The sequence below is a fragment of the Pinus tabuliformis genome, chromosome 1_1 (genome assembly GCF_031772625.1).
Source record: "Pinus tabuliformis cultivar Carrire ecotype Pingquan chromosome 1_1, CPIR1, whole genome shotgun sequence".
NCBI classification, from domain to species: domain Eukaryota; kingdom Viridiplantae; phylum Streptophyta; class Pinopsida; order Pinales; family Pinaceae; genus Pinus; species Pinus tabuliformis.
This window is the reverse complement of record NC_142297.1, coordinates 870,404,477-870,428,026: the sequence shown is the minus strand read 5'-3', so window position 1 is coordinate 870,428,026 and position 23,550 is coordinate 870,404,477. Positions and strand designations below refer to the sequence as shown.

Here is a 23,550-nt window from a genome sequence, read left to right as displayed (position 1 = left end):
TAATCAATTTCTACCATTCAAAATTATAAAGTTTTAAAATTTAAAATAAACTTTAAATTCCCATGTGTTATATAATAATTTTTGAAGCATATGAATTTCCCTTAAATTCTAAATTTAATATTTCAAATTGTGTATATGCTACATGAAATTGTATGATTATATGTCAAAATCCTTTAATAAGATATAACCACCATGAGTTCTTTTGTTCTTAGATGTCTCCAATGAATGTATTTTTATAATATAGAATTTTATATAAATGTGTATGAAAAATAGATATTTTAAAATATATCTAGCATTGATATTTTGTATATAGCTTGTATATATAGCTTTAGAGCTATAGAAGTTGAAATTTAATAATGAACCTATGTTTCAAAGACTATTAAACAAGCATTTATACACGCTCTAGTTGCATATTTTCCCATATTGCATTTCCCTCTTAGCACAAAGCAAAATTTGACAATTGCTCCCCGAGTTTCCCAACCATTACAAAGTCAGTTAAGGCACGGTCATTTAATAGCTTCTGGTTCTTTCTGCCACCTCTATCAAAAACAACAATGTCATCTTATTTAATAAGGTGGTGATAAACTCCATTAAATTCAAGCTTTGTATTTACATAATTATATGTATATTAATATTAATTTTATAAGATTATAAATTTTGAAATAATAAAAATCCGGATTCAATGTGTTCCAGCATTATCATGACTTAAGAAACACTTAACTTTCATATGTCGATTTTGTTTCACAAGATGAAACATATATTGCTTTAGATAATAAAAAATAAATTATTTTGAATTTCATAAATAAATTTGGTATAAATGAGACAAAACATCTATCGTTTTATCTCAAAAGTATACATTGGTTGAACATGTCATACAATTTTAATTCTTATTTTTAAAATGTTATTTGAAACTTTATAAAATCAGTTTATAGGAAACTAAAATTAAGACATTTGTTCATAGAATCAGTTTATACAAAACTAAAATTAAGGCATTTGTTCATAAAACCAGTTTATGCTAAACTACAATTAAGACATTAAGACATTTGTTCATATATTTCCAAAAAAAAGATTTTCAATTAGTTTGATGTTTAAAAACAAATACATATTTCTAAAAAAAATGATTTTCAATTAATTTGATATTTAAAATCAAGTACATATTTCTAAAAAATAATGATTCTAAAACAAAACATATTTCTAAAAACTTTTAATACCCAAAAACTAATAATTTAAAAAATAAACATATTTGATTAGTATCAACTTTAACATGTATTATATTTACGTAACATAATTGAATTTACACTTTACATAACATAATTGAATTTACACTTAATAAAGCTTTTACTGCTCCCTCTTTAATGTTACCCTAAGAATATGTCTATCATTTATGTAAATATCTGAACACTAGCTTGAGGTGTGTATAATACTGGCTCATTTTCATTTTTAGAAATAAATTTTAATTTATCATTTGATTAAAACATTCTTTGAAAAAAACAAATATATATATATAAACATTTTTTTTAAATAAATTTCTATAAAAAAAAAATTCCGTTTAAAACTAAATCATGTTAATCTCCCTCAAAATCATAGTAAAATACATTTGAGAAAAATCAAAAACCATATTCAAATCTATTCCTAAATAAATTGGCAGTCAACCTCCCTAAGTTATCATCCAAGGTTGGGCTGTTTTCCCAATATGTGGATGCCCGGGCAGAGTCTTTAGTTTTTTACGGCTTCCCCTGTGGTTTTCTGTTATGGAACCGCGCAGTCCTATGCCTCATTGCTGCTGTCATTTCGTGCGGTGGCTCGCGTTGCAGTTGCGTGGGCAATAGGACGTTGCTCAACTGTTTTGAGTGCCTAGGGAGTTTCTCCACTCCTGCAATGGGTCTCTGTCAGAGATCGTTTTGTTTTGCTGAGTTGTGCCTAATGGCGGTTCTGGCTCGGTGTCTCCCTTACATACACCATTATGTAACTCTTTTTATTAATTAAAAGGTTGGAATTTTTTCTGTGGAAAAAAGGTTATCATCCAAGGTTTCCAAAACTAACTTTGTTAAAATTCCAAAATCCTCTTTTTATTATAAATCGACGATTAATAAATTATAACTGGCCCAACCTTGTGTTGCACTTTCCCTTTAAAATTGATTAGGAAAAAACAGAAAAAGGGTTATAACATTGTTTCTTATTCAAGCAAATACAGATGATTGCATACATGTTCTTTTTAATTCATATTAGAGGTAAAAAAAACAAATGAATGAAAAATTATAATTCCAGTGACTTTTCAGAAGATAACGACCGTTTATCATTAATCACAAATAATATGCACCTTTTGCAAAACTGTTTATACCGGTCAAAGTATATGGAGTCTACAGTGTATACTTAACTCCAAAATACATCAAGCAAAACCAAAATGCATTTCTATCTTTTAATACTAATTGAGTGGCATTGAATAAATGTTTTTTTAAATGTCAAAGGGAAAGAAATTTACTTTGAACATTGATAAAAAAAAAAACAGTAACAAAGTTAAATCTCAGAAATTTCCATTTCCATGCGTACATTTGTACAATTCTTTCAAAAACACTCGTCAACAAATGTCATGGCCATTCCCAATTACAAAGGAACCCAATGAAGCAATCTAACTTTTCTGGACTTCCAGTGACCCCAATTCGAGCATTTGGTTTTGTATACAAGGTGGATCAAAGGAGATGCAATTTACATGCACAGTTTCTTGTTTTTCATCTTCGCCATTTTCCTGTTAACAAGAATCAGCACATTTCAAGTGGCATTACGTTACCCTGTAGTATGTTAGCAACTCGAGCTTTTTTCAGTTGGGAGGAAGAATAGAATTATATGGTTCACCTGCCAAAAAAAAGAAGATTAGAGGTATCCGGTTCACCTGCCAAAGAACAAATCATGAGTTCCTGGAATTGATCCATAAAACACAAACAGAAAGGAAAGAGAACCCCAACATTGACAGAGTTTTCTACATCTTTATTCCAATTCACTGGGCTAGACCTTTATTCCAATTCACTGGGCTATATCAGGCACCTAAATAAACAAATATTGGAAGAATAATAGCAAAGAACCTTAAAATAGGGGCACCAAGAGATTGATTGATATCAGTGCGTATCCAGACTCCAGACTCCAGATCAGTGAGGATCAGTGGGACCTCACTCTGCGACACGAGATGTCAGCAGCGGTTCTGTCTCAAATGCGTTCCTGGGAAATGGACTAGGCAGCGTGTGAACTCCCAGAAAACAATTTAGTGGACAGTCTGCACTTGCCATCGGCTCTTCATCGGACCAAGAGATCGGCTCTTCATCGGACCAAGAGACTTTGTTGAGTTTCTTCAGTGTTATTCATTCAGCATCATATGTTAGGAGATGGGCCTCAGATGTTAGGAGACTGCATATGATGCTCAGACCTATTAGCTCCAGACCTATTAGCTGCTGGATCTTCTCCGCTAGGAGAGGTGGGTGTGATGCTCAGACCTATTAGCTCCTGGATCTTCTCCGCTAAGGCCAGATGTTGATTTATGTCATGCATTATATCTTTTACAGGAGACCGTTTGGTTCTCCCACTTTGTATTGTATATACATCTCCCACTTTGTATTGTATATACATCAGTGTACTCAACCATCCTTCAACCATCCTTTTGAACTACTTTGTGATAGTAGTTAGACATAAACATAATTATCTTATCTTATCTTAAAAGCTTATGGAGAATCAAAGTGCGGAATCAAGGTCCGATGCAGGCAGTTGTACCTTGGAGTCTGTAATCTCCACTTTAATGCATCTTTACGCTTTCTTCTCGAAGTCTCTATTTAGACTTCAAAAAGAAATGATCCTACTAAGCAAGTCAACAGTTCAATATGTACCCACAAACTTTAACAGAAAAGGAAAGGAGAAGCCATACCTGAAAATTTGAATGAGTGCAAGTTGTAGAGATTATTGATATCACGCTGAACTGGACCTTGGTGCTACTGTTTGCTCCGCTTCACAAGGAAAAAGTTGTTCTCTCTTACGATCTCCCATAATGGCTGTCCTGGTAAGGTTTTCATCCTCTGTTCAAGCTACTGAATGTAAAACCCTAGCTATATGCCTCAATAAATAGCAAAAAGGTTGAAACAAAGAGAAAATTAACATGTATTAAATCGAAATGGAGAAAACCCGATTCATCCAAATGGTGCTCTGCTATGCCTCACCGTCGCGCTAATGGATCCCTGGCAGTGCTCCTGGGCAGGTCCTGTGAGTATCAATTGCGGAGGAAAAGCAAACCATGCTGTTACTGAAATTTTGATCATTGAGTTTCTTAGCAGGAGCACATTTTGCTTTGCCTCGCAATCGATACCTAAATTCCATGCCCAAAGCTTTAATAGACAAGAGACGAATAATATGAACACGAGCACGGAATCAGCGGAGAGGGTCTAGCTATCAGTGGCAAATCAAAGATACAAAATACAGACTGTAAGTTCCTTCAATTAATTTATTGCGAAATTTAAGGGATGTTGCGACAACTTTGCTCAAAAACTGAGCAGAAGCGACTGGTGTGCTTAGCCAAATATTGGTCCCGTTTTTCCCTGTCAAATGCAGAGCAATGCCGATCAAAAATAGCACTGTACATACTTAATGGGCAACAAAGGGTTTTTTCAATTTCTTGGCCTAAGGCCTTATTTCCAAGATCCATTTTCAGATCAGACCACTTTTGGGGGATTTTTGGTCTTCGCAAATGATCAACAGAAGCAACTTGTTCTCTACCTCATCGATCCCATGCCACTGAGATTTCAAAACAATATACCATTTTTACAACAATTTGTCAAAAAAAATGCTTACCTCTATGAGTTTATCTGATGGAATCCCCTCTTCGAACTCGATCTGAGCAGTCGACGCTATGTCTTCGACCGATGGTAATACTACTGATACAAAGTTCCTCACCTTGACCGATGGTAATACTACTGATACAAAGTTCCTCACCTTGACCGATGGCAGTACCACCAAGGTCGTCAATAACAAGAAGCATACCGAGCATTTAATAATACTCTGTACGCTGTGCTACACGCTACACCGTCGAACGAATCTAAATAATTTCAAATCTGACAGTCAGAACCCACCTACACGGCATTAAGCCTCTATGCCTAGCTTAGCTGTTTATTGATTGCGGTACAGATGGAAAGCTGTCATTTGCTTGAAGCATGCCGGGCAAGTTTTCTGGCTAATAATCTATTTTACATATATAATGACCATGATTCCATCAAAACAATACTTCTATTATAATGGTTTATAATATATTTTATTGAAATACTACATTTCTATTATATTTTATTGAAATATTCAAATATTACATTTTTACATAATATATTTTATTGAAATACTACATTTCTATTATATTTTATTGAAATATTCAAATATTACATTTTTATTATAATGGTTAATAAATAAATAAGTTTATATCATTTAAGTAAGTATAGTATAAATATCGGCCTGGAGTATGCCCTAAAACTGCTTCTGCTTGGCTAAGAGCTCGTCTTCCTCGGACGTAAGGAAACAGGTTAACGGCCCAAGACCCAGAGGCATCTGGCAGGAGTGAAAGCCTGCTCCCTTACGGACCACCAGCGGGTTATTACAGGTGGCGTGGTTTTCCTTGATAACGGTGATGAGTCAAACCGACATTCGCGGATAGCAGCCAGAGATGGCTGTCCTCACTGTTGGTTTGACACCTGAGTTTGATAGGTTTTGCCACCTTCGGAAAAAAAAAAAAAAAAGTATAGTATAAATAAAAAATTAATGTCTCAAAATTGTGAAGATAAAGATAAGCAAATAGCAATGAAAAATAAATCTATTATTATGTAAACTAGGTAGAGGGATCAAATCTATTTTCATTCTAAAAAAGGTTTGTATCTCAAGAGATTTGATTCTTTAAGATAGATTTAAACCAGTGATTATTTTAGATCTACCATACATGGAGAGGGATCAAATCTATTTTCACTCTAAAAGAGGTTTGCATCTCAAGAGATTTGATTCCTTAAGATAGATTTAAACCAATAATTATGTATAAGGTTGAGTTAATTTTTTTTATTATAAATAAAATTATTTTAGATTTTATAAGAATATGGTATAAAGTTTATATATATATTAAAGAAAGGCACATGTAGTATGGGCTTTTTACTTTATCTCCATTTGTGGGTTAAACATTTAATATATAAGTTATATTTCCAAATTCCTTAGAGTTCATTGTAATAATTGATATTCTTGGATGTGATGTCACAAATTCAAAGTTTTTTGCAAGGCCCATGACCAGTTGGTAAAACATCTTACATTTAATTTGAAACTTCTTAATTTGCTTTTCCTATTGGGTTATAATCTCTAATAACTTCACATTTCAATAATTATGCACTTCCTCTTGTCTTCACACTCTATTTTGTAAATGGCAGATGGCTTCCTGGTTATAATCCAAAGGCCTATTGTGTCTCATGGAAACTCAACACAAAGCAAAAACTTCACACAAAATGCAGTAATCAGGGTGGTTATGCAATATTCTTCCAAAATTTGTTGAGTAAGCTTCAAGTAGGATCGATCCAAACATATAATGTGTAACATTTTAAGAGACCCAAGATGATAGCATAAACCCAAATTGATTATAATGACAAAGTTCTAGCATACTAGTGGTAAGCCTTAGTACAACACGAATCAGATGGACCACAAAGATCTCAAACCTCCCTTTACCCAATAAAATTTTGGATGAGTTAAACCAGGCCAACTTCAAGAATGATCCTACCTCCGTTCTCCAAATTAAATACATGGCATTTGTTAACTTGTTATTCCATTGTGAATGAAATGCATAATGGTACCTATGGTCTTAAGGATATAAATACCAATCTCTTCAACCTAACTGCACTGAGGCACTTGTCTTGCCTCATGATTGGCATTGTAAACATAGTTTATGATAGTTAATTTGTTCTTAGATTTCTGGATTTACTAATTTTTCTTTTTATGCATGCAATAGATAAAGTGTGGAAAATAGAGGATAGTGAAATACAAACACACATCAACCAACATGAACACAAAGTTATGATCTGGGAAACTCTTTTAAGACAAAATCAAGTTGAAAAGCTAGGTTGCTCTACTCTCTTTTGTCTCAAATGTAAATGATGCATATATAAATGAGAAGGCACTCTTTATGGAGTTTTCTAAGACCTATGACCTCTAGGATGTTATTGAACACAAACCCCCTCTATTATGCTCTCTATATATCCACACTTAGCTACTCTACTCTACTATGAAACAAAATGCAAGCAAATAGAATGAAACTCATTTTCCTCATAATGATCTGGTTATAGCATAGCCCAATAGCCAATTAGGGGTTCAATTTCACCCATTCAACCCTCAACATGAGTTACAATTCAATAAAGAGTTATCTTCATCATCCCCACATGGTTAGCCCCTTTTCCATGAGTAACGGGGGCAAACATGTCATCCTCTTGAATTATGGTGGTGAATCATGATATGTCAACTTTTGGGAAGCATAACTTTTGCGTCTAAATTCCAATTAATGTCTTTCTTTGACCGCTGGAAAGGTCACTTTATGTAGAATAGAGCTAGAGGATGTGATGCTTAAGCATCAAAGTTTCACCTCAAAAAAATGTCATTTAGGCCTCAAACTAAGCTCAAAAAGATTTATGACCCCAATTCTCCAAATTAGATCTCATCACTAAAATTGTTCCTGTAAGTCGATTTCTTTGATTTTTCCACCCTAAAAGCATTGTGATGGATGACAAATAATAGAAATATGTAATCTGGATCACCATTCTTCATGGTGTTATGGGATATTATAAATAGTTAAAACTTCATCAACCATACCAGGACTTGTCTCAACTTGATTTGTTTGTTTTGTGGATTCTTCCAACACTCTTCTTTAGATGCTCTAATTTATTACGGTACCAACATTTTAGTTTACCCTTTTTCCTTTTGACCTAAATCTTGATTTACCTCTCTACTTCTCTCATTTTTCTTTAGATAAAAACCTAGCTACTGTTGTGTTTAGTGTGGAAATTCATATACTAGATTTCTTCCACATCTCCTCAAAGAATAATGCTCCCACAACAAAATCATAATATAGAGTACCAGTTGTGTTAAATACAATGGAAGTGACTAAGTGCTACTAAGTTTTAGGCAATTAACACAATAGTGTGACTACCTTGTCTTCATCGATGATTTCTACATCCATACTAGTTAAGTACAATCTAAGAGTATTGAAAACATTTAAATAATCAACAATTTTGATACTTTCTTTCATCTATAAACTATACAATTGTGTATTGAAGTAGATTCAATTTTGTCAAGATTTTTTTTATATAAGGGATCTACATTCTGCTCCATAAGCCTAATGTTGTTTTCTCTCCAACAATATTGAAAGAACATCATCTATCAAACACAACCAAATGGTGTCAAAATCTCTTGCATCTACATCATCTAAATGCCCATCAGTCATGCCTGAAAATTTCTCTTTTTCCATCCAATGCCTTGAGTTTTCCTTATTGCACCAACAAATCCCGCATCTTGAGCTTCCACAACTCAAAGTAATTTTTTCAATTGAACTTCTCCACCTTGAACTTTGCATTCAAAATCTTTGCCATTGACTCCACACTCAAACTCCTACTAAATCCTATTGATTTTTCTTTTGAAAAATTGATCTTCTAATATGATAATTACTTTCCAATGATTTCTTAATCAAGTTACCTTATAACAGGATACATAACAAAACCCAAAGTGAAGCAACATCCTGATGTGCTCTTCATGTCTTCTACACTCTTTGCCCAATATAGATTTGTATATCCTTATAGTTGTACTTCATCATTTGAGATATATCTCAATCCATATCCAATTGTACCATGATAGTACCTCAACACATGTTATGTCACATGACTCAGCTTAACCATAAATTGATTGGTTTCCTTCACTGGATCCATCACCATAATTGATTTTCGGTCACCCTAACTGGGTCTTCCCTCTAACATTGAAACAGATCTTCTTGTGGAAATCCTAGTTGCTCCCTCTGCCATTATTGCTTCCTAGTCACTAAAGCATATCTATTGTATATCATGGTCCACTCATAGAAGGCATATTTCTCTTAAATACCCCCCATCTCTGAGCATCTAGTTTGACAATCACAATCCCATGACATTCACTTGAATGGTTGGCCCTTTCACTTTTCCTAATTGTTTGTACATCGTGGCTGTTATCACTGAAAAGATTTCAAAGAAAAAGAAAGACTCCAAAAGATTAAAATTTTGGTCTTAAAGCTGTGTTTTGAAATTACACAGCAGTTTCGTAGCACGCTACGAAACTGCTGTAGGTGATGCCTAATGCACAGCAGTTTCGTAGCACGCTACGAAACTGCTGTAGCTACATATTATCATTCGATGGGCCAATTTTGAAGAACAAAGGGAAATATTTTTGGAGCAAGGTACACCTGGCATGGAAAACAAAAGAAGCTAGCAGTGAGCATACAACTATTAGTGAAGGCAATCGAATTGTCCTTGGTGTTTCCATACCAGATTCATTTTATCAGTATGATCTTGTTGGTGTTGTTGTTCACACTGGAACGGCATTTGCTGGGCATTACTATTCAGAGATAAAGGAACGCCCTGGAGATGGTCTTCTCAATTGTCGGAGAGCAGGAACTGGAGGGTGGATGTCATTTGATGATAAGCAAGTTCAAGCATATGATCTCAAAAATTTAGAAAAGGATTGCTTTGGAGGAAAATTTACTATTGATGTTTATGACAACTTCCTCAAAACAAATTCTCCACAAGAATATGATAAGCCGAATAGTGCATATATGCTTCTGTATGAACGAGCAAGATCTGAGGTCTTTTTGGATTCCCCTGCACCAAGTGCTAATTCTTGCATAAAAGATGAAGATGGAGACGCGTTGATGAAAGAGATCCAGCAAGTGGAATCAACAGAAAAGAATACTTATATAGAGATGCCCTCATCAATTCACCTTTGTGTGTGAAAAGAAAATTTAAAATTTGTACACGAGATGCATCTCTTGGATAAGGACTATTTCCGGTTCCTTTTGAAATTGGTTGAAGCAAACATTGATTTGATAGATTCCAGTTTTATCAATCAGCAAGTGGAGAGACCAAGTGGCACAAGGGCAGGAGTTATATTGACTGATGTCGTTAAAGATGAGTTTACAAAGTTGAGAACCTCGGAGGCTCACCATTCGTGGAACCAAGAGTCTGGTTATCGCGGACAACCTTCCACCTGTTGTGTGTGTTTGAAGTCATTTTTGCCACCGGTCCTAATGATGGTTTTGACAATTGTAACAGTTATATTGTCTCTGTATGGGCTGAATTGACAATTCGGAGTGTATCAATGGGGTGGTGGTTGCAGGGGGTTACGGGATGTGGTATAACATCGCGTTGAACGCCCCTCCATTAGTGTTTGTCTTATTTATGGTATCTCAAGCGCGGAGGAGCATCAGCAGGTTAACTCACGCCCAATCATCCATAATCGCCTCTTACTATGCCGTCCTCTGGGTGGTCGCTCTTCTCAATCTCCTGTGGTGCCTGCTTCAGGGATGGCAGGGTTCTTCTGCTATTGTCTTTGGTAACAAGTTTTGGGATGCTGCTATTGGAAGTCAGCGTCTTGGTGTTTTTGCTACAAGGGAGTTATGTTAGTGGATGGGATGCGTTGGTGCACTCTCTCATCCTCTCAACCACTATTGCTAGTGTTGATACAATCATCAAGGCGATAGACATATTTGGTTTTGGTGTTCCATTGTTCATTGACAGCAATGATACAGGAGATTTGCAGAAATGGGGTTTCTGGCTTGCTTATAAACTCCTATTTGTCGCAATCTATGGTTCCATTTTATGCCTCCCTCACACCAAATGGCACAACAAGTTACCAGCAAGACCAGCATTTTACAACTACATCTGTGCACTGTTTTTATTGAATACGGTATCTGCACTTGGCTGTGGCTTACTGGCATCTGGGGTTGGCATGGGCTACTGGATCTATGGGTTAACAAATATCTGTTACCATGCATTTTATCCTCCTTTGTATATGCAACCTTTCTTGCAGATTTTTTGCAGGAACTATGTCAGCCATTGTATTTTTCTATGAAGATTAACTACAATACCTTTGATGTGTGTTTCTACTCGTATATCTCCTACAAGAAGCTCAAAAGAATTCACAAATTGAACACTCCAGAGGAGATTGCATTTCCAGGTAACGTTACAGAATGTAAAAACAGTCAAGGTTCAGGGAAAAACAACTAAATTTTGACTCTGATATAAGAGACCATGTCAAATGGGCAAGGAGTGATTCACCTAGGCAGGTTTCTGGAATTTGGGAAATGTCATATGCTGACCACAAGTTTACTCTCAAAGGGCACCACAAACAGTGTTGTAGGAGGGCAACTTGTGCTGCGGCTTCCCTCAGGAGTGGTGTGATTTCAATCTAATGGCTCCGCTGAAGTTTCTATGGAACTGGTGTATGCTTTGGATCTGGTGCCAAAATGTGCTTTTCCGCAAAAGCAATTACTTCTTGCAGAAATTGACATGGCGGATGCAGGCTCAAAATCAGGAGGTATCAAGTGATTTGCCTGTAAGAAACTTTTTGCCTGCACACATGTTCATAGCCCAAGCTTACAACGCATCAAAACGAGGCAGTCTTCCACATTTTGGGTAATTAAAGGACTGAAGACATGTTTCTGTGCATTCGATTACTTTGGAGAAAACTGAAGCCGAGAAACCAGGGACATCTCCTAATACTTCTGAACAGTTAAAAGGTTCAGCATCCTAGGAAAACGTGGGGCATTAAACATCCATCTCAGCTATCTCAGCTAAACTCCAGATGTCAAAGAACGAAGAGAAGCCATCATGAATATAATATAGAGTTAGAGTCATAGTAGATTTAGAACTCTTAAAAACTACAGTCAGCACTTTGTTGCATTTATTAGTTAGTTAAATGTTGATAGGTGTCATTAGAGGTAGTGATCGAATTCCCCTCATGCTGGAGGAGGAATCTCAATCAATTAGAATAAGAATTCTATATATATAGCTGAAACAGAAATGACAAAGGGTTGGATATTTTATAAAACAGAGGACTGTTTTGGCTTATGTAAAAACAGAGTTCAGTAATATAAATGACTGTTTTACTTCTCAGGATTCATAAGGGATTTTCTTGTTCAGAATGTGTGATGGTATATTTTCTTTAGTGTTCTTTTACAGTTGTACAAATGCATAATCACTCAGAATTCATTGATCATGCTCTGACTTCCTGTATGTCTTTGTAAACTGTGGTTTTATATAAGTGGTATTTTGAACATCCAAATGCTAAATGCCCTGACTTCTATGTAAGGCATCATCATTGTTTGCTGTAGTATGTTTGACTCCATAGGCCCAATGGAAACTTATGTAATGTTTGTCCAGCCTTCATTATTTGTCAATGTTATTCACAAGAGTTAGCCATCTTACTAATAGTCAAAATCAATAATCCTTTGAGAGAGCCCTCTCAGGCTAAGGAGGCTAAGCCTTAGTCAAAAGATTGGTGTGAAATAGTTACTTGAAGTCTTCCTGGGTTGCAGCCTTCCAGGGCTTGATTTTGAGATAACATTTTGGTGCGTCTGCCGGGAGTCTGAAGATTACTCATTCCCGAAATCATGAAGCTGAACTTCTGAAGGTAGCAGGAGCTCAGAAGGTTTTTCGAGGCTGCAAATCTACCTTGGCGACTCCATTGTTGAAGAATTCAAAATTCATACATTCATGGTGATTCCACTGGAGTTATGAAGGACCCAAATGCTACCATTCTTATTTCAAGGTATGCATGCATAAATTTTTCAGGAATTCATGGTTTCCCAAATCATTTTCCCAAGGATGCATATTTTCTAAGGAATGGTCCAAAATTCAATGGAGAAGATCTGAGTTTAACTTTGAAGCATATATCAGATTTTTGTGATTTTACAGAGCTTCTTAGAGTTAAGCATGAGGATGTTTGCATTATGTTGTTCTATGATTCATTTCAAGGGAAATGTAAACGGTGGATTGAAAGCTTTCCTGCCAAATCCATCAAGTCATTTGAAGACTTTTGGTTTATGTTTTTGGAGGAATGGATAGATAGATCAGAGGTGGTGGCTAGTTCTCCTTCAGTTCAAGGTTTCAAACAATGGAATAATGATCATAGTAATGGAGATACAAATGAAAGTTTTTCTTTGTCCTTGTCCTCGTATCTAAAATCATTTGAGTGTAAGGCAGAGGATAAGATGAAATTTTTGGATGAAGTTGCTGAAGACATTGAGAAAGACATTGAAGGTTTAGAAGGTCAAATTCAGGCATATAGTCTTCATAACCATGATCATTATTTTCAGAAGCTTTCTATGGCAGAACACAAGGAGAGAGTGTTGCTTCCTTTCTCTTTCACGATTGAGGAACTGTACACTGTTGTTGAAGATCAGTTTGCACAACCAGAAAGTTACAAGAGTCATCAAGCTGATCATGTATTCTGGGATCCTATAGCTAAATATATGGAAGATTTTTACTCTCCAGTGTTTCAGTTTTTCTATGAAGATCAGAGGCAATTTCAGTGGCAGCGGTCATCACAATATCATATTGGCTCTGAACTCCGATGCAGTCAAAGAAATCAAACATCAGATAAGACAAATGATTGGCTGCATTGGAAATTTCACATTGATTGAGCTGAAAGAAGTTTGAATTGATAGGGTAGGTAGGTAGGAAATTCCAAATAAGCTCAAGATCAATTGAGCATTTTTCAGTAGATGTAGATTCTTTCTCCTACAGTCATCATCACACTTAAGCCCGAGGTGAAGGCCCAAGAAGCTCGAAGGGGATGTTTGTCAAGCAAATTTCCGTTTGTAATAAAAAAGATAAAGCACTGGACCTACGAGTTCTTAGTATACCACAGGGGAACACTATCCCAAGTGGAGCCACTGTTATCACTGAAAAGATTTCAAAGAAAAAGAAAGACTCCAAAAGATTAAATTTTGGTCTTAAAGCTGTGTTTTGAAATTACACAGCAGTTTCGTAGCGCGCTACGAAACTGCTGTAGGTGATGCCTAATGCACAGCAGTTTCGTAGCGCGCTACGAAACTGCTGTAGCTACATATTATCATTCGATGGGCCAATTTTGAAGAACAAAGGGAAATATTTTTGGAGCAAGGTACACCTGGCATGGAAAACAAAAGAAGCTAGCAGTGAGCATACAACTGTTAGTGAAGGCAATCGAATTGTCCCTGGTGTTTCCATACCAGATTCATTTTATCAGTATGATCTTGTTGGTGTTGTTGTTCACACTGGAACGACATTTGCTGGGCATTACTATTCAGAGATAAAGGAACGCCCTGGAGATGGTCTTCTCAATTGTCGGAGAGCAGGAACTGGAGGGTGGATGTCATTTGATGATAAGCAAGTTCAAGCATATGATCTCAAAAATTTAGAAAAGGATTGCTTTGGAGGAAAATTTACTGTTGATGTTTATGACAACTTCCTCAAAACAAATTCTCCACAAGAATATGATAAGCCGAATAGTGCATATATGCTTCTGTATGAACGAGCAAGATCTGAGGTCTTTTTGGATTCCCCTGCACCAAGTGCTAATTCTTGCATAAAAGATGAAGATGGAGATGCGTTGATGAAAGAGATCCAGCAAGTGGAATCAACAGAAAAGAATACTTATATAGAGATGCCCTCATCAATTCACCTTTGTGTGTGAAAAGAAAATTTAAAATTTGTACACGAGATGCATCTCTTGGATAAGGACTATTTCCGGTTCCTTTTGAAATTGGTTGAAGCAAACATTGATTTGATAGATTCCAGTTTTATCAATCAGCAAGTGGAGAGACCAAGTGGCACAAGGGCAGGAGTTATATTGACTGATGTCGTTAAAGATGAGTTTACAAAGTTGAGAACCCCGGAGGCTCACCATTCGTGGAACCAAGAGTCTGGTTATCGCGGACAACCTTCCACCTGTTGTGTGTGTTTGAAGTCATTTTTGCCACCGGTCCTAATGATGGTTTTGACAATTGTAACAGTTATATTGTCTCTGTATGGGCTGAATTGACAATTCGGAGTGTATCAATGGGGTGGTGGTTGCAGGGGGGTTACGGGATGTGGTATAACATCGCGTTGAACGCCCCTCCATTAGTGTTTGTCTTATTTATGGTATCTCAAGCGCGGAGGAGCATCAGCAGGTTAACTCACGCCCGATCATCCATAATCGCATCTTACTATGCCGTCCTCTGGGTGGTCGCTCTTCTCAATCTCCTGTGGTGCCTGCTTCAGGGATGGCAGGGTTCTTCTGCTATTGTCTTTGGTAACAAGTTTTGGGATGCTGCTATTGGAAGTCAGCGTCTTGGTGTTTTTGCTACAAGGGAGTTATGTTAGTGGATGGGATGCGTTGGTGCACTCTCTCATCCTCTCAACCACTATTGCTAGTGTTGATACAATCATCAAGGCTATAGACATATTTGGTTTTGGTGTTCCATTGTTCATTGATAGCAATGATACAGGAGATTTGCAGAAATGGGGTTTCTGGCTTGCTTATAAATTCCTATTTGTTGCAATCTATGGTTCCATTTTATGCCTCCCTCACACCAAATGGCACAACAGGTTACCAGCAAGACCAGCATTTTACAACTACATCTGTGCACTGTTTTTATTGAATACGGTATCTGCACTTGGCTGTGGCTTACTGGCATCTGGGGTTGGCATGGGCTACTGGATCTATGGGTTAATAAATATCTGTTACCATGCATTTTATCCTCCTTTGTATATGCAACCTTTCTTGCAGATTTTTTCCAGGAACTATGTCAGCCATTGTATTTTTCTATGAAGATTAACTGCAATACCTTTGATGTGTGTTTCTACTCGTATATCTCCTACAAGAAGCTCAAAAGAATTCACAAATTGAACACTCCAGAGGAGATTGCATTTCCAGGTAACGTTACAGAATGTAAAAACAGTCAAGGTTCAGGGAAAAACAACTGAATTTTGACTCTGATATAAGAGACCATGTCAAATGGGCAAGGAGTGATTCACCTAGGCAGGTTTCTGGAATTTGGGAAATGTCATATGCTGACCACAAGTTTACTCTCAAAGGGCACCACAAACAGTGTTGTAGGAGGGCAACTTGTGCTGCGGCTTCCCTCAGGAGTGGTGTGATTTCAATCTAATGGCTCCGCTGAAGTTTCTATGGAACTGGTGTATGCTTTGGATCTGGTGCCAAAATGTGCTTTTCCGCAAAAGCAATTACTTCTTGCAGAAATTGACATGGCGGATGCAGGCTCAAAATCAGGAGGTATCAAGTGATTTGCCTGTAAGAAACTTTTTGCCTGCACACATGTTCATAGCCCAAGCTTACAACGCATCAAAACGAGGCAGTCTTCCACATTTTGGGTAATTAAAGGACTGAAGACATGTTTCTGTGCATTCGATTACTATGGAGAAAACTGAAGCCGAGAAACCAGGGACATCTCCTAATACTTCTGAACAGTTAAAAGGTTCAGCATCCTAGGAAAACGTGGGGCATTAAACATCCATCTCAGCTATCTCAGCTAAACTCCAGATGTCAAAGAACGAAGAGAAGCCATCATGAATATAATATAGAGTTAGAGTCATAGTAGATTTAGAACTCTTAAAAACTACAGTCAGCACTTTGTTGCATTTATTAGTTAGTTAAATGTTGATAGGTGTCATTAGAGGTAGTGATCGAATTCCCCTCATGCTGGAGGAGGAATCTCGATCAATTAGAATAAGAATTCTATATATATAGCTGAAACAGAAATGACAAAGGGTTGGATATTTTATAAAACAGAGGACTGTTTTGGCTTATGTAAAAACAGAGTTCAGTAATATAAATGACTGTTTTACTTCTCAGGATTCATAAGGGATTTTCTTGTTCAGAATATGTGATGGTATATTTTCTTTAGTGTTCTTTTACAGTTGTAAAAATGCATAATCACTCAGAATTCATTGATCATGCTCTGACTTCCTGTATGTCTTTGTAAACTGTGGTTTTATATAAGTGGTATTCTAAACATCCAAATGCTAAATGCCCTGACTTCTATGTAAGGCATCATCATTGTTTGCTGTAGTATGTTTGACTCCATAGGCCCAATGGAAACTTATGTAATGTTTGTCCAGCCTTCATTATTTGTCAATGTTATTCACAAGAGTTAGCCATCTTACTAATAGTCAAAATCAATAATCCTTTGAGAGAGCCCTCTCAGGCTAAGGAGGCTAAGCCTTAGTCAAAAGATTGGTGTGAAATAGTTACTTGAAGTCTTCCTGGGTTGCAGCCTTCCAGGGCTTGATTTTGAGATAACAGTGGCATCCACCAAATCTGAATTAGAGCCCTTGATTCTTCATATTAGTCACCATGGGAGTGGCCATGGACTTGTATTCCATCATCCCAAATCTCTAAAGGATATCAATAGTATACTTCCCATTGACCAAGGAAGTAATGCATCAAATCTAGATCCTTCACTCAAACTCAAAGGTCAACTCCCTCTATAGCAAGGTTTCTTATGGTAATCTTGATTGCTTCCTTTATCACAAAAGTGAATCATCCTGCCATTATTGATCTCTCTATCACATGAGTCCTTTTGATCCCATAAAAAACAAGCCATATAATAACAAGATCAACCTTGTAGTAAAGGTTGGGATCGACATTACACTTGATGAAACAAAGACTTATTAGATATCCATCAATCCGATAATACCATGCCTGAGATGCCTGCTTGAGTTCGTATAAATAATTCTTTAGTCTGCCAACATGAGATTCCCTCTCATGTACCTCAAAGCCCTAAGGTTGTTCTGTGTACACTTCTTACTCAATTACTCCATTGAGGAAAACAGTCTTTACATCCATCTGATGTAATTTCATGCAATAAAAATAATAGTTCTATTAGAAGTGTACTTGGTGAGAGGAGCAAATGTCTCTTCATAGTGCTCTCCCTCTTTCTGGAAGAACCCTCTTGCTATGAATCTCACTTTGTACTTCTCTATGCTACCATCCATTACATGCTTGATCCTGTAGATCCACTTGGAAGTCACCACTGACTTCCCCTCAAGTCTTAGAACAATTTCCCACACATCATACTTCATAAAGGATTGATATTCCTCCATCATGGAATTCTTCCAAACTTGCTAGCTTGCTACCTTTGGACTAGAATCTCCTTTGGTCATCTAGCATGGTTCCAGATGTCAATACAATTTCTCTTTCTTAAACACAAATCACTCTAGCTGAGTTTATGATGTTGGCAGAATCCTCTTGCCACAACTTTGCTTCATTTGTTGCCAGAATCATTTCCTTAGTAGCCTTCATGATGTACTGGCAAACCTCATTAGGAGGCCATGGAAGAAACGATTATAACCAAGCAAAAAATACAAAGACAAGTGACTAACCAATAAAGTAATAATAATCAAGGAAGAAATACATGAAGCACTTATCTTCTAATCCGAGGATTTTATGGAATTTTCAACTCCCTCTTGATCCTTTCCTTCTTGCTAAAATCATTGAAATACATCTAAAATCTCATCAAGCTATAAATGCTCATCCTTGTCCTCATCATAAGCTACTAATGCATGTTACTTTTATTTAATTCCTTGAATGGATTATATGAGCTAGGGTTTCTTCATTCAACAGATTCATCAATTTTCAATACTTTAGGTCTTGATCTAGGGATTTATCCACAAACCCTAGGGATTTTTAAATAATAACCTTTAAGTCTTTATTAGGGTTTAAAAACCCTAAGTCTTTCAGATTTCATTGACGCCCTTTGCAAGTCCAACAAACTTGTCATGTGCAGATAATCCTGTTAGATTTTGTAGCATTGGATGTGTTCTAGCCATGAAATTTGGTGGAGGCTAGAATACATGAGATCTCCCAAACCCATAAATCATTTACGGAAATTCCGTCTAGAAGTGTCTCAATTAGATTATTAACTGATTTTTAAATATTTCCTAAGTCTAAACTTAGCGAATATGGTTAATTAATCAGTATTAATTAAGATAAGGTGAGAATCATCTATGTAACAACCCTCGTGAAAATTCCATGTAAAAATATATGAGACCACGGTTGATGGGACACTTATTCCAAGCTAAGTGTTGGGCAAGACATCCTAGTGTGGGTGTTCATTTGGTTGTTTATGGCTAAGGAATTTGGCAAAGGCAATGGCTAAGGCTTTGGAAAGGAAAAATGGCATTTTTAGGACATTTATTTATGAAAATAATGGAAATTAGGAGAAAAAGGAGGTGAAAGGTCACATGTTGCATGTGAGGAGGAAATTAAAGGAAAATAATGGAAAAATGAAGAAAATAGAGGTCTCATTCATAAAAAGGCTTATGAGGATCAGTGGGCAAGCTTGATCAGTTTAGCTTTAGAGCTCTCTCCTTATTCTCTCTCTCTCTCACTCTTGGACACTTAGATTTTCTTGGAGCACTTTGGCATTGGAGCAAGAAGCTGAGAGGAAGTAAAGATCAGGTATGGAAAGGCAGGATCAAGCAGCGACATTAGGCTTCATTATAGGTATCGACTTGCATGTGTATTTTCCTTGCTAGATTTGGCATGCATGGGATTGCATGTGGTTCTTTTCAATCATAGCATTGGTTTTTCCAGGTGTGGCAATGTTCTTCATCCTAGCCTTTCCATTTCCTGATAGCTTTCATGAGATGGGTTCTCTCATTCGATTTATATGGGATGGTCGAATTGGATTCAACGCTGAGTAGGGTGGATCTCCAAATTGACAAACACATGGTCTAGTGGTCCCTAAACCAGAATGTGGATCACGAAGCCACTGGCCTGGTAACCCTTGAACCAGATTGTGGGTTACAGTAAATCCAGATTGTGTGCCTAGGAATCCTTACCGGTGAATGGCGGGATATACGGTAAAGCCAATAGGTGGATTTTCTCTCCATTGGGCCTAGTAGTCCCGAGATGGGATGTGTTGAAGAATATAGGAAAATCCATAGCTTAATGATTCTTCACTGACTATTGATAACAGTTTGTGTTGTCTTCTTAAATTGACTTCATTATATTAGTGTGTTCTTTAATCATCAAACGGTTATCAAAACCTAGAAGATCAACAAAAATACAAGTACACAAGGTGTTGGCTCCAAGTTAGGGAAAAACCTATCTTCCTGAAAGGAAAACTCTTCAATCTCTTCTTATATATATTTAGATGATGAATACCAAGACCCTTGACAAAATTGACTCAAGATTACCTCCAAGATGCTTGTCACTATCCCCTGCACTATTCGACCTTCAATCCACAGTCTATAGACTTTATGTCATTGTACTCCTTCAGTTTTCGGTCTCCTTATACCTTCGTTGTCTTGTCACAGTCCTCAGCTCCTCTTCCTCGGCTACTACAGTTCTTTTCTTAGGAATAAGTTACTTTAATCATGCCACTGTCTTGAGACAGTCCTTCATGTTCTTCGTTATTCTGATGATGATAGGACAGGCTACCACCGAGAGGAGATATGTGTATATACAGTCTTCCGAGAGCTATATCCAGACTTCACCGAGAGTTGTCACGATGTATATATAAAAGGAATACTTCACCAAGATATGTATCACCCTTGATCACTGTGTATCGCATTACTTCTTCTTTGTTGACTATTCTAAGATGATCCGAAGACATGTTGGTGTAATGCAACATCACTCCTTATATATATATATATAGATCAGCATTGGTATATTAGGCCGACATGAGTGCCTTAAGCTAGGCCGATGTATCATTCAAGGAGATCATTATCTTTTATCTAGCCGACTTGCATGAGGATAGTGACATTCATTCTTGGAGTGTAGATCTTTGACATCATGACTTCTATAATACTTATGTTGAGGCATAAATCCTAAAGACATCAATAAGAAGTCTTTGACCTATGGTAAACACATCTTTCTCATGAAACCCATGATGCCAGGAATAATAATAATTTGTTTCTTCTTTTACATAATATTATAATTACAAGTCATAATGAAAACCGAACCTAGTTACATTTTCTTCAACACTCCCTCTTAACTAGGGAGGTATTCATTAAATGGTACAAGGCTATTCAACACTAAAGAGATCTCATCTGTATAGCATCACTATAACCAACATTATAACCAACATTGTCACATAGCAAGGCCTTGACTAACAACCCTATCTCTTAATAGATCAGAGCACAATGTTGGCGAGACCAATGATGTTAGACACCTTCATCATTGTCTCTCAAGGTACATACCCACCCGGGTATTCACTGAGGACATACCTTCTAGGACTATTCTTATCTTGGGTCCCCAGCCCTCAAAGAATATTGGTCCTCTTGCCTACTCTTATCTTGGATTCCCTACACATCCTCAAAGAGTATCAGATGCCATATGATTACTCAATCCTCCATTCTTTCTTCAAAAATGAAGACAAGAATGATGTGTCTATCTCTCCCTCTCAGCTAGGGAAGATATGTCAACCAATCCAAGCTTATTTCTAAAATAAATAAGCTTATTATTGGGAAGAGATTTTGTCAGAATATCAGCAGTTTAATCATCGGTTGGGATATACACCAGCTTCAACACACCATCTTGTACCAACTTTCGAATGTAGTGGTATTTCTTGTTTATGTTCTTTGTTTTCCCATGAAATATTGGGTCCTCATATAGTCTTATACAATTGGTATTATCACAATGTATTACAGTAGGCTCCATCAATCCTGCAAATAAATTAGATAACATTTTTCTTAACCAGACCGCTTCTTTGCTTACTTCACGGGTTGCAACATACTTGGCTTCAGTGCTACTTAAGGCCATTGTCTCTTTCTTTTTGCTCATCCAAGAGACCATAAAGGATCCTAGGCTAAAAAATCCTCCCGTAGTGCTTCTTCCATCCTTCTCGCTTCCACCCCAGTTAGAATCAATGAATCCTTCTAGATTGATGCTTCTTCCCTTTTCATACTTTAGGTAATAATGGATGGTTCCTTGCAGATATCTCAATATGTGTTTTGCAGCGATCCAATGATCGTGTCTCGACTCTATTTGACATTGGTTGAGAATGTTTACTGCAAAACATATGTCTGACCAAGTATTTACTAGATACATTAGAGAGCCTACTAGTTGTTTATACTTAGTTGGATTTACTGGATTGTATTCAAAGTTTCTCAGCATTTTCAAGTTTGTGATCATTGGAGTAGTCATGGGTTTGCATTCCATCATATCAAATTTATTTAGTAATTCGATCACATACTTTCCTTGTCCTAGGTAGATTTCATTTGGTTCTTTCCAGACTTCTAGACCCAAATAGTAGTGCATGGGTCCTAAATCCTTCATATCAAATTCAATTGCTTGTAATTTCTTACATTCTTGAATTCTCTCTTCGATTCTGGTTATTAGAAGATCATCTACATATAGGAGAATGTTGACAGTTTCATCATTTTCTATTTTGATATAAAGGTTTGATCTGTCGTGATTTTCCTGAAACCCAATCTTTGCAAGTATGCAACCATTCTAGCATACCATGCCCTAGGAGCTTGCTTGAGGCCATAAAGTGCCTTATTTAATATGCAAACATGATTCTTTCTATCCTTTACTTCATATCCTAATGGTTGTTCGATGTAGACTTCTTCATCTATGGTACCATTCAGAAATGATGTTTTTACATCCATTTGATGTACCTTCCATCCCATGGATGCTGCTAGAGATATCAGAGATCAGATCATGGTGTACCTTGTTGTGGGAGAAAAGTTTTATTCATAATCAATGCCTTCTTCCTCAAAGAATCCTCGAGCCATGAATCTTGCCTTGAATTTGTCAATGCTTCCATCTGCAGTGTGCTTGATTTTATATAGCCATTTAGAGGTTACCACTAATTTGTCTTCTGGTCTTGGGACAATTTCCCAAACTCCATCTTCATGATTGATTGGTATTCCTCATTCATTGCATCTTTACATTCTTGATGTTTGGTTGCTTCTTCAAAAGTATAAGGCTCATCTTCAATGAGCTTTGATATGTATGTTGCATATCCTGAGTACCTTTTTGGTTTCTTGCTTTCCCTGAAAGTTCGATTTGTTGTGTGCCCTTCTACTTCTTGAAGAGTGGTTGTTAACCAGTTAGATCTTTTCCTTCCTTCAGGGAGAGTGATTGGTTCACTGGGACCTTCTTCTTCATGATGAGAGACTTCTCCTTCATTAGTAGATTCTTCCTCAAACATAGGAAGATCCTCCTCATCAGAATCAGATGGGAGATCCTTGGATTTCTTAAAGGAGATGCTTTCATCAAAGATTGCATCTCTGCTTAATTCTATTTGATGTCCTTCCTTTATGTAGATTCTGTAGGCTTTGGAAGAGTTTCTATATCCAACAAAGATTCCTTTCTTGCTTGCAGGATCTAGCTTCTTCCTTTTGTCCTTGGGAATGTGAATATATACTGGACATCCAAATATCTAGAGATGATCAATATTAGGTTTCTTCCCAGTGAAGACTTCTTCTGGAGTTACATTGCCAAGTGACCTGTGAGGACTTCTATTTTGGATATATACTACAGTTTTTGTTGCTT

The 23,550-nt window shown here is 36.8% G+C and overlaps 1 protein-coding gene, 1 long non-coding RNA gene and 2 pseudogenes across 5 annotated transcripts; 3 read left to right on the top strand and 1 right to left on the bottom strand.

The window, feature by feature from the left end:
• Nucleotides 1-2,507: 2,507 nt before the first annotated feature.
• On the bottom strand, nucleotides 2,508-5,096 carry LOC149217063 (uncharacterized). Of its 4 annotated transcripts, XR_016251224.1 has the most exons (5): nucleotides 4,930-5,096; nucleotides 4,828-4,889; nucleotides 3,911-4,574; nucleotides 2,854-2,890; nucleotides 2,508-2,746 (listed from the first exon to the last, which is right to left on the bottom strand). It is a non-coding gene; the product is annotated as an uncharacterized LOC149217063 (long non-coding RNA). The 4 variants fall into 4 exon arrangements; XR_016251223.1 differs by having other exon boundaries at nucleotides 2,508-2,890; XR_016251225.1 differs by lacking the exons at nucleotides 2,508-2,746; nucleotides 2,854-2,890 and having other exon boundaries at nucleotides 4,049-4,088; nucleotides 4,200-4,574.
• A 5,278-nt stretch (nucleotides 5,097-10,374) lies between these two features.
• Nucleotides 10,375-11,282, top strand: LOC149217062 (protein CANDIDATE G PROTEIN-COUPLED RECEPTOR 2 pseudogene; annotated as a pseudogene).
• A 204-nt stretch (nucleotides 11,283-11,486) lies between these two features.
• LOC149217061 (uncharacterized) lies at nucleotides 11,487-14,920 on the top strand. Its single transcript, XM_089390122.1, has 3 exons — nucleotides 11,487-11,592; nucleotides 14,207-14,586; nucleotides 14,633-14,920. Exons 1-3 carry the CDS (start codon nucleotides 11,487-11,489, stop codon nucleotides 14,651-14,653), a joined length of 507 nt encoding a protein of 168 aa, XP_089246248.1. The 3' UTR covers nucleotides 14,654-14,920.
• A 157-nt stretch (nucleotides 14,921-15,077) lies between these two features.
• On the top strand, nucleotides 15,078-16,007 carry LOC149217060 (protein CANDIDATE G PROTEIN-COUPLED RECEPTOR 8 pseudogene; annotated as a pseudogene).
• Nucleotides 16,008-23,550: the final 7,543 nt, after the last annotated feature.